This window comes from Eretmochelys imbricata, chromosome 7 (assembly GCF_965152235.1).
Source record: "Eretmochelys imbricata isolate rEreImb1 chromosome 7, rEreImb1.hap1, whole genome shotgun sequence".
NCBI lineage: Eukaryota > Metazoa > Chordata > Testudines > Cheloniidae > Eretmochelys > Eretmochelys imbricata.
This window is the reverse complement of record NC_135578.1, coordinates 22,946,460-22,963,072: the sequence shown is the minus strand read 5'-3', so window position 1 is coordinate 22,963,072 and position 16,613 is coordinate 22,946,460. Positions and strand designations below refer to the sequence as shown.

The 16,613-nt window shown below is 43.1% G+C and overlaps 1 protein-coding gene across 1 annotated transcript in view; it reads right to left on the bottom strand.

Moving 5' to 3' along the window:
* Nucleotides 1-918: 918 nt before the first annotated feature.
* Nucleotides 919-16,613, bottom strand: part of ABTB1 (ankyrin repeat and BTB domain containing 1) — a 38,209-nt gene continuing 22,514 nt past the window's right edge. Inside the window, exons 8-12 of the mRNA XM_077821062.1 lie at nt 15,414-15,529; nt 11,380-11,478; nt 10,617-10,784; nt 7,016-7,216; nt 919-5,116 (exon numbers count right to left, since the gene is read on the bottom strand). Coding sequence (XP_077677188.1) covers nt 4,910-5,116; nt 7,016-7,216; nt 10,617-10,784; nt 11,380-11,478; nt 15,414-15,529 — 791 coding nt within the window. The 3' untranslated portion in view covers nt 919-4,909. The remainder of the gene's footprint in view (nt 5,117-7,015; nt 7,217-10,616; nt 10,785-11,379; nt 11,479-15,413; nt 15,530-16,613) is intronic.

The following is a 16,613-nucleotide window of genomic DNA, read 5'->3' as shown; positions in this document are numbered from 1 at the left end:
GTTGTCCTGCTGGTACAAATCACAAACTGAAGACTGATCAGTGTCTGAACTTTTCAAAAATAGGTCCCTTCAGTCAGTTTCAAGTCATTCAAAGATTTCTGGGCTTCCCCCAAGAATACTGTATGTTCTTACATAGAGCTACCTAGCATGCGCTTGAGTCTTTACTTCCAGAGATGCTGGGTACACACAACTCGTGAGCTGTAGCTCACGAAAGCTCATGCTCAAATAAATTGGTTAGTCTCTAAGGTGCCACAAGTACTCCTTTTCTTTCTGCAAATACAGACTAACACGGCTGTTACCCTGAAACAACTCTCACTGAAGTCAATGGGAGCTGTAGGTGTTCAACACCTTTACCAGTCAGGTCACTACCGTTTGCTATGGAAACAACATTCTAGCAATCTGGCTGCATACGGGGTTTGAAGGGGAGACAAAAGTCTGCTCTCTTCTCAGAGATGGAGGTGGATGCAGCTGGGATACTTCTGTGATCTTGAGGTTTCTTCCATGAAATTACTTGTGCCTCAGGGAGAACCCCCAAAGTACACTGGTGCCAAAATAATCTCTGGCATAATTCAATGGAGTTACACTAGGGATGAATTTGGCCCAGGCAGGGCAATAGTAATAAGGCAAGACATTCCAGGGGTGGGAAGAAGAAAGCCCATATGTGGAGAAAAAATAAAAACATTCTCAATTCTTTGCTGTTGTGTTGTATCAGGGATTATATGACTGGCCCACTGGGAGGGGGGGTGGAAACACATGTTTTCCCCCACTGCTTAAGAGCAGAAAAAAAATAGTTATTTGGTGGGTGGGTGGGTGGGGATGTGGAGTGCAGGCTAAATGTACCACCTGGGTCTTTTCAGAAATAAAGTCACGCAGACATCATTAGGGTCATTAACAAACAGGCCGCAGCAGAGACAGGCATAGTGAAATATACATTTTTTTTTTATTGCTGCACACATGCTCACACATTACATTTTTAAATATTTTTATTATAATATATTGCTGCTCTGATAAACTTTACAATTTTCTTATTTCAAGAAAGTGCTAATCGTAAATTAGGAGGATGGGGATAGCAGAACAAAACACAAAAAAAGACTAACAGAAGAGAAATCCTAATTTTTCATCTTGCAATAAAATTATTTGCAACACTAAAGTGAGTTCAACACATGTTACAAACTAGTTTATTTATTTTACAATTAAGGAGCTTGTTCTGTATCTTAACCACCTGCTTATCTGTTTTTCAGAGAGATGAAGGAGCCCTAGATACTCAGTAATTGGACAATCCAGTTTAGTTCAGAGATTTAGCCACTATGTACAGCTGGACAGACAAGGTGTACCGAATTCATCCAGCACATTTAACAAAACTGCATTACCAGGGAGGAAAATAAAAAGGCCACATTGACCTTTAATCCCACAAATTACAACTTCTAAGTGGTTCCCTGCTTAAAGGGACAGGAATGGACACATTTAAGAACAGCTGCATGGAAAATACTTACAAACTTTGTGGCTGCCATTTCACCCATTTTTGTACCACTCTCCTTTTTACTTTAAAAGTTAAGATACCTGCATGGAAAAAGGATAGTGTTTTTTCAACAGTCCTGCTCCTGAATCTTACTTCCAACACACACCATGCTCTGAGGGCAAAAGCCAAATTCACTGCTGGTGTAAATCCATCTAAATTGGTGGCCTGTAGTCTTCTGGGTGGAAGGGGGGGATGTCACAACAGTTGCTGTGAAAAGGAAGGTTGTGTTGCAAGCAGAGCGATTGAGAAATGTATACAGCAGGAGCAGAGAAGAGGTGATAAAAACCTGAGCCTCATGCTTATATACAAAGTCATATTTAGTAATAAAGGGAAGAGAAAGACAGGTGAATCGTACCAGTTTAGCTAGAAGGTTGTTTCTGAATAACAGGTTTTGCGGGATCTTTAAAGAGCTTACATCTCAGAGGGTGAGACAACACACACTCCTTCCCCTGACACAAAATACAAGGGATTTAGCATTAGTCTAACCAGCCCTTCCCCCCACATCTTAAATTGAGACACGCTTCACCAGCTGCAGGTTACTTTTGGCTCTCAGAACTTCATTGTCCTGTCGTTCTGTCCTTCAGCCAATGCTAATCTGTGCTCTGTAGATGGATACGGAAGTACACAAACCTAGGGTGTTCTAAAATACACACATTTAAGGAGCAGAACATACAGTTCCTCTTTCCATGTCATTATTCTGATACAGGACCAGGCATGCACACTATGGAACCAAGATGCTGGCACCTGCCTGCAAAAAGCAAGCCAGAAAACTCACCTGTTTCCCCAAAGGAATTTCTAACAGAAATAGAGGCAGATCCTGCTCGAATAGCTCAACACCCTCCAGAGACACTCTCGTCCCCAAAGATGCCTCGTCTGCAGGAGACGCCACATAAATATGGATAAGAAGAATCCTCTGGAGGCTGGGAGAGCCAGTACATAGCTGAAAACTCTTGGCTCTGACAACGCATCTCAGTCCTGACCTGCTAGTCTATTCTTGGGCTTCCACGCACAACTCTGCTGATACAGCTCAACCCCGCCGGCAATACCCACTACTCTACCCACACTGAGCCTTTTGGAGTCTTAGCCAAACTGTGTAGGAACTTCATAATCATAACTAAACCAAGACAATCATATGCAATTTCATTAGCTGTCCAAGCCACTTCGGAAGCCAGGCTAGCAGATGGGAAAGGACAACATAAAGCCCACATAACACAGTCCTTGCCATACAGGGGAACTTAAATCCCTTCCCTTGGTTATGTTGAAAAAACGCTACCAAAAGCATGGTCAGAGGAGCTGTTGGGGACCCAGATCACCTATCTGCATGAACAATGCACATGGGCAACACACAATAGCACAAGTCACTAGGGTGTGGTTTGAAACCCCTACATCATGCAGTTACTGTAAACAGCAACATCCACCAGTGACAGCAGTACCAACATTTTGATAGGATTCCTCATGCAACTAATACAGCCCAATTTTCTCCCTCCCAGGCAGAAAGATTCCACTCTAAGTCCTTGGCAGCATTAAATTTCCAACATTATGATACTTCCTCTGTCTCCCACCATTAAGCCACGTGCGTCCTATGACTGTCTAAAGGGTAAGAGCAGTTAAGTCTTCATGCTTTGCTCTCTGGGAAAACCTGACAGTGAATCCTTGGGACTCTGATGACAACTCTAGAAAGTCTAGCAACCATAGTGTATCCTTGTGACAAGAGACAGGAGATTTATGAAGAAAGAACAAAATCTGGGTGCACGCAAGATTTTGTGACCGTAGATCCCCTTCCTCTCTCTAGCCAACACCAAGAAAATAGCCTGACCTCACTCACAAGTTAACAAAGAGAGGATGTAATTGCCTGTACTCTGGCAATAATGTCTCTTTGGAGTATCACCCAGTATCAGCACACAGGACCACTGAATCCAACCTGAAGTCATTTCATGACCCTAACATCCTGTAAAATTGCAACTTCCAGCCATGCTGTCACACAAAACAGAGCGACAAGTAAAACTCTTGCTACACTTCCACCTCCGAGGGTATCTAGAAACAGGGCAACACTAAAGAGGGACATCTAGTGAGACAGGATGGGTTGTAACAGGGAAGAGCTGTAACGGCATGGAAACAGGGCTCGGAGAACTAGTCCATATGATGAGATGTACTTAGTGCAACTGCTGACTGATGTTGAGAAAAGAGGGAAAGACCAGCACCATCCCTCTCTAAAAGCCAAGGGAGACCAGATTTCTAAAGATAATGATATCTATGGCAGAGGAAGAATCCCCAAACACATTTGCAAGGATGAACAATTAGCTTCTTGAAGAACAAGGAACTCAAGGTTTTTAAGCCAGAGTAAAGTCAGAAGACGAAAGATTAGGACAGATGAACTGCGACAGGCCTTGTAAAGCTCCCTTTTCTTTGTAACCCACCCTTAAACTTTGATAAGTCTCTCCTTCATCCTTACACAACAGGCCAAAAAAAGAATACGTGGCAACTCAGAGGACAGGAGCTGCTCCCCTGTTCGAGCGAGACAAGGGCAGTACCTCTGCAACAGTGCCTTTGAAAAGTCACTGGCTCTTTAGCAGACTGGGTCTCTCTCCTGCTGCTCTCGAATGTATTTCTACAGGTTTATATTTGGGACATGCATTAAACAAAGTATCCAGAAAAGAAATCATTCAATTTAGCCATGTCCCCCTGATCAAGGATACACTGTCACAATCTGTCAGAATATGGATTTAAAACCTAAACTTCCATACTACACGGAGGGTGTAAATCCAAGTGCCAATGCTAGAAGGATCCCAGTAGTTTGTGACTGAGAAACAGGAAGAGCAGGTGAAGTCAGATAGCGCCTCTCTAAGGCTAAATTCCTGTGCACCATTAACATGCCATCCTGTCCGCTAACTCCCCATAATCCTGACAGCGAAAGACCAGCCAGTTTAATTCTAACAGATTCCTTTACACTCAGCATAATCCATTTTTGTTCCCTTGATCACTACACAAGAACCCTGATTTGAACCAATTTCAGAAATGCATTGCTGGCTAAGAGGGTGGGGCAGCTCCTGGGGCCAGATGTCATGGAGTCCATTAATAGAGCTCCATTAGTCATGTGGTTGGCAGTTCCCTCTCAGTGCTATATCGTACAAGCAGTAACTATCAAACTGGTCTGCACTTTGGGATCCTATTAACGGAAGGAAAAAAACAAAAATGTGAGTGTCCAGCCATGAATGAATTAAAAGGAAACCATGCCGGGGGGGAGGAGGGGGGGGGAAGGTGGTGGGTAGGAGGAGAGAAAAAAAGAAAAAGAAGTCATTTGACTAAGACTCATATGTTCTTGCACTCAGAGGCAACCCACTGGAGGTCACACCGGCTGCTCTCTGCATCCAACAGCAGGATTTACAGACTTCAGCACTCGAGCCCTATACTGGCCAGGAGGTTTTCCAGTGCCTCTAGTTTCTGGTTGGCCTCCTCGATGGCACTGTAAGTCAGCACATTGCTGGTGATGTGGAAGCGGATGTCATCCACCAGGGGGATGGAATCGGTCTCCTGCCGTTCCTCCACCGCCTCAGCATTCTCCTTCACCGCAGCCGCAAACTCCTCCAACTCCACCAGCTGGAAGGATGAAGACAAGACATCAATTAGGGAAGCTGCAAGGCTGATGGGAAGTGGCAACGTGATGTTCAGCTTTCACCACTAAGTCTCCAGTTCAAATCAAGCTCAGGCCGGTAATGAGTGAAAGTCTGGAAAGTTCAGGAACCTGGGTTTGTGAAATGAATTGGAGGGTCTCAGCTTAGTTACCACTGAGAAAATGACGAAAACAAGGTCATCCCCGTAGTTGGCCCTTCTGATGAGACTTCCAACAAGGAGGACACAGAGTGCCAAGGACCGAATAGCCCCTGGAGACTGAATTCTCCTTTCACACTCTACAGGAGTCCTTCCAGGTTCAATGTGAGACACACCAGCAAGGGGCAGCTCACAGGAAAAGCTTGTCCTGCCATTTACAAGACTGTATCTGCTCTATGGATAAATACAAGGATTCAGTCTTCAGGGCTGTCAATCCTGCACCTTTAACCAGCAGGAAAAAGACTCAAATGTTTAAAGAGCAGACAAAACCTGTCACTAGGCTGCAACCCCCTCAGTATATTGTTGTAAACACACACTGACCAAACGTCCATCATTGCAGTGTTTGGGCACCATTTACATGAACTCACAATAGAGACAGAGATAGAGATAGAGATATATATAGAGAGAGAGAAAAAAAAAAAAACAAAAAAAACCCAGGAAACAAACCTCCACAGGGAAAGCCAACAGCTCCTGTCATGGCAGAGACAGACAAAAGATGTCAATCTTGCAATGGAACTTTAGGCCTGGTCTACACTACACTGTTTTGCCAAGAACTTCCCATCATTGCCCATACCAATTCAGCTCTCCTAGAGAAAGTGCTACTGTAGACAAGGGGCGGACATCTGCTGGCATCTAACTAATGGGTCATCTCAACTTGCTCTGTGCTCCACTAGATGACACAGTTCGTGGTCTCCTGGAGCCTCCCCCGCACCAGCACTCCCACTGTTCTTAGCATTTGTAAAACGATGGGGGAATGCCCTAAAATTGTTAGTCTAAGCAAAGTCCCAGTGGCAAGAATTAAATGTTCCCGATCACTGCTTGTACAGTTCATTCAGCTGTTAGATAAAAATCCCCTTTCCAGAACCCAGTTCTGGTCATAGGCTGATGTGTTGGTTCCCTCATTTATATTGATCAATGGCACTTTTGAATGAGAAGAACTGTTTGGAAATGATTTTCTGCACTGTTTTCAGAGGCAGGAAAGAGTTTCACACCTTTCTCAGAGCCTCTCAGCTGCAGGTAAAGAATGTTACAGCTCATGTGGGAGCATTAATTAGAGCCATTTATATAAAACTACTGATCCCGCTAGGAACCAAAATACTTAGTAGAAGAACTGAGACTGTCTGTGCCATATGGTCACTGTTTCTCTGCAGACATCACTGACTCCTGGATCTGCAAGCAGCCATAAGAGAGAATGGCCAAAACAGCAGCGGGAAGGAATGTTCAAATTGATCCTTGTAAATAGGATTCCAGTGTAATAAGATTAGTTATTTAGCTAATCATCAGTAAAAATTTTTCCCTATGGAAGCCCCGATAATCTGCTTTTTGGGGGTTATAATGAATTTGAGGCTACAGTACAAAAGCACTAATTGCACCAGAAAGAGCCATGTATGGAGATGAACACTCCCACCTACCCCTGCACACAGCACCCCAATGCACATCAGTCGTGATCTGCGGCACTCAATGCTATTCCATAACTGCAGCCTTCTTCACCAGTCATGTCAAACTGTGAGGCAGGTCCTATTGAGGACCAAGGTGGGACTACAAAATTCACTTCACTTATGACCCAACATCTTCAGAAATGAAAAGTGCATACACTAAACCATGGCAACACTTAGATGCACATTTAGTAGTCACACCTGAAACATCCTAGGGAAGGGTTTCGCATACCTTCTCAATGATCTTTGCCATGTACTCCGTGCACTGGTCCTCCAGTCGCGTCAGCTGGAACAGCTTTGCAATCCTCCAGATGTTGACAACATTGTCCTCATCAAGTATCTGAGCCAAGGTTCTCCCGCACAAGCGTTTGAGCCCCGGCAACAGGTACATGTCTGCTACACACAGCACGTCATAAGCATTCTCTGGGGACAGCTGGTAATGCAAAGAAGAGTCACCATAAAGAAAGTCCTGCCTACACCATGTTCCTCTGTGAGAGATGAAATCTCAGGGCAATCTATTTCAGACATAATTTCTTGCAGTTAGGGGAAAAACACCAGTGCAGGAGTGCGAACCCTGAGGAGAGAGCTCTATGCCACCATTCGAGAGACTGAGGCGATGTCTACACTACAGACACTAGAGCGGCACAGCCACGGCACTGCAGTGCTGTAGTGTAGACACTTGCTATTGTAACAGAAGGGGTTTTTCTGCCACTGTGGTTAATCACACCCATAAGAATTCTTCTGTTGGCCTAGCAATAGCTACGCCAGGGCTTACATCGGCTTAACTATTTCTCACACCCCTAAGCGACATACTAGATTGACAAAAACAATTTTTTTTTTAATTTATTTAGGAAGTTTTAACAAGTTTACAAACCCTTGCCATGTAAATATGGGAAACAGAACAATCTTTACAATACTTGTCTTTTTAAACAAAAGCTATTATACACATTTAACAGACTAGGCACGTCAAGCAAGATATTGGGTTACTTTTTATTCAATACTCAGACAAAATACATTCACCTGCAAAAATAAACCCAGCATATTAGTCTAATTTTTTTTTTAAATGTTAACACTTGATTGTCATGCCCGGGCTGTGTCAAATATGCGTACACAGAGTTTTCACTCAGTTTAATGAAATCTCTAGAAATGAAGTAAGTGTTATAATGATGCTTACTCTGTAATATGGCAACAGATGGTTAAATAGCAAGGTCTGATGTCTTTTTAAACAAAAAAGTTAGTCCTAAACCTTGTTCAGACTTTTCTCTCTCTTTTTTTCCTGGCTGGTCAAATCCTTGACGTTTATTTTAATCAATCATCTACGTCACTAATCTGGAACTAGAGTTCTCTTCTGTACAGTTTTACTATTGCTAATATGAAAGGAACTGTGAAGAGCACTGTTACCCATCTGGATTTGTGGGACATGGCATGCACATGCTCTAGAAGAGACCAGGTCATGTAGGATTCTGAGGAGAATGAAATCTTGTATGTTTATGCTAAAAAACTTCACAGTTGCAAGTTGCACAGGTACAAGCTGCAATGGTGCAGTGCCTCCACACTAGCCATTCTGGGCCAGGTGCAGTGCTGCCCACATCCACACACAGATACAGATGATCATTTCAAAGTGGGGTTGCACTAGAAGGATTACTTGCACCATTGCAGCTGCAGTGCTTGCATGGCTGTCTACACTAGTACTAGAGTAAACAAGATCATTCAGAGCAAGGGTGAATTGGAATGGGACTGGAAAGGTGAATCCTTGTTTGCCACAGTGCACAACTGTACATAAGAATGCAAGGTGTATTAGGAGGCATGTCAGAGGCTCGCAATAGTTGTTAAAGTGCTGTAACAAAGCTATGCAGTTCAAAGCAGCAACAGCAAGGTTGTCGGGGTTATTCATCAAGTGTTGTTATAGACGCAGGTTTCCCAGATCTGTGCTCCCTCTCACTTTACATAGTCCGAAGCCATGTTTATACCTTTCTCAAGGACTTTTGCACAGGAGGCTTGCATATCACCTACCCCTTCCTTAGGAGAATTTGACCACACACTGATTGAGTTTCACCCCCACAGTAACTGCAAATCTCTCTACTGTAGCATCTAATAAGACGCTTTGGGAACCTATAAGGTCATGAGCATTTGAATTGAAAACACCAAACGCTCGACTGATCACTGTTCAATAAGAAAACAATCAGTTTGATGTTCCTTTTCAAACTTCCTTATATATACACACACACACACACACACACATACATACACACACACACACACAAGTTCCACTCAGCTGCTTATTTTTTCCACTCAGAAACCACACGCACACACACTCCCCTTTCACTGATAATAAGGACTGCTGTGAAGGACACAACAGTGACAGAAATGTCAATCCTTTGAAAAAGGTGAGGTCATGCAGGATGGGGACTCTGGTTATGTCGGCACTAGACTGGACTTAAGCCTGAGAAGAAAAAAACACTGTACAAACTATTGAACTTTGAAAATCTGCCAGGAAAAATAATCAAGAAAACATTAATATAATTTTTCAAACAGATGGCCTCTTTCCACAAAAGCTCATTTGGCTTGGGACTCAAATAGCCACTGGAAAATATGACTAATAATTTTGGAATGACAGTAAATTGTTTTTAAGTGAGGTGGGCCATCAGGCATGTGCAGTGCACAAACAGGCAGCATCCGAAGAGCCACTCGAAAGGGAAGGCTGCAGCCAGAACTCTGGTTTGGAAACACTTCTACTTAGCAACAACAGAGAGTTAGCGAGATTCTGCAGGTTCAAAGAGGGGCAGCGGGAACTGGGTCTGGCTGCAGGGCTGTGATAAGATTCTGATGTGCCTTAGGGCTCCTCACCTCCCACTCCACCTGTCCTCCAGAGCATAGACAATAGGAGGTTGTGAGCAGAATAAGTTAATGTGAGGAAGTTCTACAGGGTATTAATGACAGCCTCAGCAAGCTAGCCAGTGACTTCCTGTCTGATAAATCATCTCTCTGCCTATCACAGATTCTATGTTGCTGCCTGTAGCCAAGCTGGTCAGCAGGAATAAGGTCACAGATGTGCAGGTGGTCACAGCAAACCAAAGGCTAACCCACAGTAGGAATGCGAGAGTATGAATGGTACAGTCTCACTCATACAGGAAAGCCTTAAGCTTTGGTGAGGACACAAACCAGCTCATCAGCATCATTAACCCCCTCAGTGCTGCCAAAAGATGTATAGTGCTGGCTGCACTTTTAATTAGACTGTTAGTTCTTTGAGGCAGGGGATGTCTTTTTGTTATGTGCTTAGCACAATGGGTCCCTGATCTCTGAGTGGGACATCTAGACATTCCAGCGATGCAAGTAATTTTTGCTTTAAATGCAAAGATAGGCTGTAATGCCAACAGTAAACGAACAGGCCTCTTAACCTAAGCACACCTGCAGATCTGTTTTCAGCCGCCATCTAGTGGCAGAATTCTGACTGTGTGCCTTTGAGAGCAGTCAGTGCTACACAGTAGCATTCAGTGGGGAAGAATACACAGCCAGACAAATCATGCATTATGTATCTGGCCTAAGTAACATGCATCCTAATTTACAGGATATTAATTTAGGATGAAAGATACACATATGGCATTAAGGAGCAGTTGCACTGATGTTTTCAGGAAACAAAGTCCCCGCCTAGCCTACAACATGGATAAAACCAAGATACCAGTATTTGGGTTACTGAGGTTCTTCAAGCCAGGTAGGAGACTGGGCGAGTGGTATTTAACAAACCAGCAGTAGGATACTAGAGGATGACACTTCTGCAAAGACATCTGGGCATAACTTGAAGGCGATGAAAGGAGAGAGTAGGCTGGTCTCACCTCAGTGTCATCGCTGTAGATGTAGTAGAGGACCCTGATGAAGATGTCTTCTGAGATGTTATGAAGGGTCACCACAGGGATGGTGGGCTGAGTCTGCAGCTCCTCGCTCTCACTGAAATGATCCTCAAGAAGGGCTTTGAAGTAATCACTGCGGCCACAGAAAAATGCCTGCATTGGAAAGGAAAAATCCAACATTAACATCTCCCTTTCTGCTGCACTGAGCCAAACAGCATTAGGCAAGGGATCAACTTTCAGGAATTCATTAAGCAAGTTCCAAAGCACCGAGTCAGTAGCATAACCTCTGCCATCGCTCTGTGTTTTTATCCCTAGACTCTGATAAACTTGTCTTTTTTCTTTCATGTCTTATTTTTACACATTACTGCTCTCAAAGCAAAAGAGAGACATTAACTAGAATGACTGTTAATCTAGAGTAGCAATACAGTTCTAGTTAGAGGGCTCAGAGTCAGGATTCCTGAGTTCTGTTTCCAGTTCCACCCTTACACTGAGTCATCCTGAACTATTAAGGATCCAGCATTTCCAATGACAGGTTCAGATTTGTTGCTGACAGTATGAGACACAGTGTAGATGCCTCTTACTGCAATTCACGAATCTCCTTACCCTGAAGGGAGACAAGCTGGGCTGTTTCATTAAGAAGAGTGCTTTAAGTTTAAGCTTACCCCTGCAGTATATCTAACTATCTTGTACTAAGTGCGTGGGAAGGATGTGTACATGGACCTTGATGTTTCTAAATGTATGCGCATACCTTATGGCATAAAAAGTTGTAATCTGCCACTCGAAAACACACATCAGGACAGCTGCTAAAGTTGTCAGTGCTGTCAAATGGCAACTCCCCAAAACCCACCTAGAAAGACAAGTTAAAAGATAAGAAATTTCTGCAGTTTGCATCCATGGTATCAACATTAGAGGTGTTGGCATTGATCTATAAAGACCTGTGTGTCTTGGCTATCTGAGACACCCACCTTTACCCATTTACACCTCAGCAGCAATGGAGATCACTAGAGATGCTCTTCCTGACTGATCCTAGATTTATACATCTGAGAGCTCGATGCCCGGTAGTCTCAGTGGAGAGGCTTCTGAACTGAAATTCCCCTTCCCAGTTTGTCCAGCAGAGCCAAATGACCTTCAAGCCAACAGTGGCATGCTCATAACTCCTCTTGGACTTCTAAATGAGGAGGTGGATTGCTGGGTGGGTATTTAGTTTACATCATGGGATGGGCATCTTAGCATTGACACCAGTCAAGGAAAGGCATGTTATTTTAACCATAGTATACGTAAAAAGTCATTTTATAGCTTAAGTAAAGGAATGCACAGATCTGGAGCAATTGCATTGAAACTACAATGTCATTCAATACAAAGCTTCCCATGCACAGTTCAATTTCTTGTCACTCTGCAGTCCAAAGAAATTAAAGTTAAACTAATTCACTAGATTATTAACACAACTCCCTCCAATTCAATGTGCCAAGCCAACTGGCATAAAAGGTTGTGGGCTTGTTTTTTTTTAAAAATAGCATTATGGATATGTTGCTTATAAGTTATTCTCTCTCTCTGGACACAAGGGAATTCAATTGTGTGAATCTATGTTCACAGCCATGTAACCAGAGCAATTATCCCCTGAAAACAAGAGTTTCCTCTGCTTTCTCCTATCTAGGTGTATACCCTGAGCAGCCTGGGATGAAAAGTCTGATCCCTACCACAAGGCTCTCCTCTGAGCAAATCACATCAAAAACTGGCTCTAGGTTTCTCCAGGTGCAAGGGCTACAAGCCAAGAAGTTCCACATCCAGTGGAAGAATGGCAGATATTATCTCCTACCCAACCGCACTAGCAGAGAGCATTGGGTATAGTGGGGAATTAGTGAGACGTATCAGGTTCCCCCTCTCTGCAATCTCACTCAACAGGAAACAAACAGAGATACATGCTGCTTTCAATACCATCAGGCAAGCTCAATTCATACACAATGGGGATTCTCTGGCACTCCTGGTCCTAGGCTGCGGAGAACCACTAAGCTAGCAAAGGCTCTGAATTTCACACTACTTCGGAGCATGGCAACCTGGCCCAACTCGCTGGGCTCTCTGTCAGTACTCAGGACCATTTGGCAGAATAGTTTCTAATTATAGTACAACTAAGTCTAATGACCGTCACAATTTCTCGGTTATTAAACAGCAAAGCCACCTTCCCAAACTCTGCAGCAACCCTGCTTGGTCTCCCTCATCTACAACTTTAGTTACAGTTGGTAACCTGTATACTCTTTCTTTTTGTTGGGAGCAGGACAAAGGGAATTTTTACAGCTCCTGAAAGTAAAGGATCTGTAGCGCTTCAGAGTATCTGTATCACCCCATCTTATCCCCACGGCTTTTAACCTGCTCTGTTACCTGCTCTTTGAACCTGCTCTGTATCTTATACAGCACTGGAGACATGCATGGCACTTCAAGAAACATCGGAAGCCTAAGTCCCTGCCCCAAAGAGAGTGCTGTCTAAATTCAGACAAGAACAACTGGCGGGGACAGTAATGTGCACATCCAACAGGAAGAAGCAATTTGCTTCTAGATAGAAATAAGCACAGTAGAAAAATTCAGCCGTAAATAATTTAGGACAACCTACAGAGGCCCATTATGTCCTAACAATCCATAATGGGATTACCAGCGGAGAAGCAGACTCAAGATTTTATATCCAGCTGCATGTTGAGTCATCAGGGTTCTATGACACAAGGAACAAAATAGAGCATCTACAAAAGCACAAAGCAAAGCACCAGAAACCGCACTGTAGTTTATTACAAGAAACTTCACGTTTGTGACTGACTGGTCAGTGTGCTTTGGCCTCGTAGATTAAGTGTTTTGTATTATATTATTTGTATGGTATCAGAATCTACTGGTGAGGTTGCAGGATTGCTGCTCCTGGGACTCAAATGCCTACTTCATGGGATGACCCCAGTAAACAAAGATTTAGAAGAGATGTAAATGATAATTAAGCAGTAAAAGGCAGATTAAAAGGCTACAATCCTGTCTTTAGGATCTTTATAAATGGCCAGGAAAGAGAGGAGCTTTTAAAAAATTATCAAGTTAAAACAAGGCAATTAGGGGTAATAAGAACCCTGATTCCATGGTTATGGGTGCCATGCAGATGTTCTAATAAATTTTCCCCCATTCCTTCTAGCATTCATGAACACACACACAAAGTAGGACAGCAGTATCAATGTAACATGTTTAGATTAGATTATGGTGTACTTTTTTCTAAGTACATATATATATAAATATATATGTTATATATAAAACATATATATATATATGTTATATATAAAACATATATAGTATAAAACAGCTGAAAAAAATTCAGGAAATTTCAGCAATGCTAACTTATTATTTTATCCAGATTCTCATGACATTTGGGGTTTTTCTTCCTTAAAGAACCCGTTCCCATACGACTATGGAGGAATCTCGGTTTTCATTTTTAAAGAAAGGAAGTGTGTTTCTAGCTCTTAGGGTTGTGGAGAAAAGCTCGAAAAACGTGACCCACGTGCACCCTAAAGGCTCAGAAACCAGAAAACAAAACCAAAGAACCTGATTTATTTATTTATTTATTTTAATTGCATGATTTTTAAGTCACTCTCATTGTATTTGGGCACCTCACTCGTGATGTTTAAGCGCTTGGGGTTGACACTACTGGAATTCATTCTACATTCCCCTCTGGTTTTTGATTTTTCCAAGTAACTAATGATAAATAAAGAAAACCACAACAAAGGTATACAAAAAAAGCAGCTTTCTGCCTTGATAGAGGAAACATCAATGGACAGGATTCCCTCTTTAAATCCCTCAGGAATTAGAATAACTGGATCACTAAGAGCCAGCACAAAATACCTTGGCACATCTTGCTTAAGAAACTTAAGGCACCATCACATAAAAAAAAAAAAAGATACATGGACAGAGTTTCTACCTTGCTTCAGACATTTCCTTGAGCTATGCATCAGGGAGTTCTGTTTCGCACAAGAAAGCAATAAGCTTTGTTACACTGTTCAGTTATATAGCCCACAGGCACAGAGCTGCTTAAAATGAGTATGTTATTAGTTTTACTACTCAATGTGAAGAAACTGGGACAAACATATTAAAGGAAGGAAAATATAAGATGCAACTATCGATATTACAGAGATGAACAAAGGCAGGAAGAACTGGGGTCCACCAATATCTTCCCTGTTTACTTGCATCGCTGGGAATCAATAGTGTGGAATACACATAGCTGAGTCTAACAGATAATCCTGACTCAATGCTTCTGAGAAAAGTAACAAACTAACTCCCTGCCAATACACTATGGGGAATGATTCTTAACCAGAGGATCAGCTAAACTCTGTGGACCGATAATCCCAGTTAGGCATCCCATTCCATCTATACGTACCCAAAGGTACTGCGGTCATCCAAGGAATTTTTTCCCCCCTTCTTGCATCCCAGTAATATACTCAACTAGGGGCTAAATCTTGTCCCCGTTGAAATCAATGGGGAAACTTTGATTGACTTGGATGAGACCAGGGATCTGACCTCTACAAATCTCTGAGGGAGGAATAATCTTGCTGCAAAAAGGAAAACCGGCAGCCTGGTTATGAGATTTACAGCATTTCCCTGTGCTACGCACGGCTTCAGAGTTTGGAAAGTCAGCTTGTGCCATTAATACCAGTAAACAAGTGACCACAAAAACGAACAGAGAAAGTAAGCCTAAGTGTGTGTGACCAAGCAGCTCCCTCAGTCCGAAGGTCCCAGTGGAGTGTGGGAAGAAATAGAAACACTCCCTACCCGCAGTTCAGCCGGCAGGGCGCAGTCTGCTAGTAGAGCCAGATCCTCCTGCAGCCGACAGTTACCTGGGGGCTCAATCGTCAGCACTTTCACACAGGTCCCTGGCTTGGAAGAGACTGGAAAAGGGAAAAGAAAAACAACAAAACAAAAAGCATAGATGCCTAGAAAAAACTAAATCTAAAAAACTTTCCCTCCTGTTAAAAAATATCCCTAAGGAATGTTTGTTTTGTCTGGCTCTTAGTCTCCACTAGAATATAAAAACATGTCCTTCAGAGAGACACACACATGCACCTGCTAGCAATGATCAGGGCTGTAACTACCATTGGAAGGAAGAAAGAAGACACAGATTCCACCGTTTCCCCTCTTATGTCTCCACTCAACCCTTGCTTCCAGCAGATCAGTTACAGAGACCCTGGTGAGGAAAGGGAGCAGCCATGTGCCTGTTCTGTCCTCCTCTCTGCTACCCCTCCCTACAGACAGGATCAAGAACTGCCTTATGGAGGCTGCTTCTCTGCCGCTGGAGTCAGCCCTAGGTGACACAGTAATAACATAAGATACATCCCTGCTAGGCAAGGGGGCGAAGCGTATTTAACTACAGACACGTTTACTCCAGGCCACTGGTGCCCCCATTGGTTATTTATTTAGAGTGAAGTCTGGCTTATGTTGCACCACCACTCTCCTGGATCAGGTACTAGAATTGCTGCTGTGATTTAATTCCATGGGGAAGAGGATTTATGACCCTTAAGACTAAGTTCTTTGGGGCAGAGACTGTCATTTTCTATACAGTATATTTATATAGAGCTGAGCACAATGGGGACCCCATATTGACTGGGGCCTCTAGGTGCTACTGCACTGTAAGTCTTAAATGCTAATAGCCACCACCAAGGGACCAGCAAACAAAGAAAAGACTAATGAGAGGAGGTCTAGGAAGCTCTTTCTCAGTTCTCCTCCTGGCTAGGAACCTCACAGTTTCTGGTCCTGTCAGGATAGCTAGTTAGTCTACCACAAGGGAACACAGTAAGTGCTCCCCATTTGGGGAAACTATGGTATTCCCTTGATCCAAATCACACAAAGGACACCCCTCCACCCCCAAACAACACTGTGATGGGCACCTTACAGCCAAAGGCCACAATAACAGGAGACTCAGTTAAAGCTGGTCTGGATTTAATAGAGGTTTAATTTAAAATCTCTCCTCTGGCC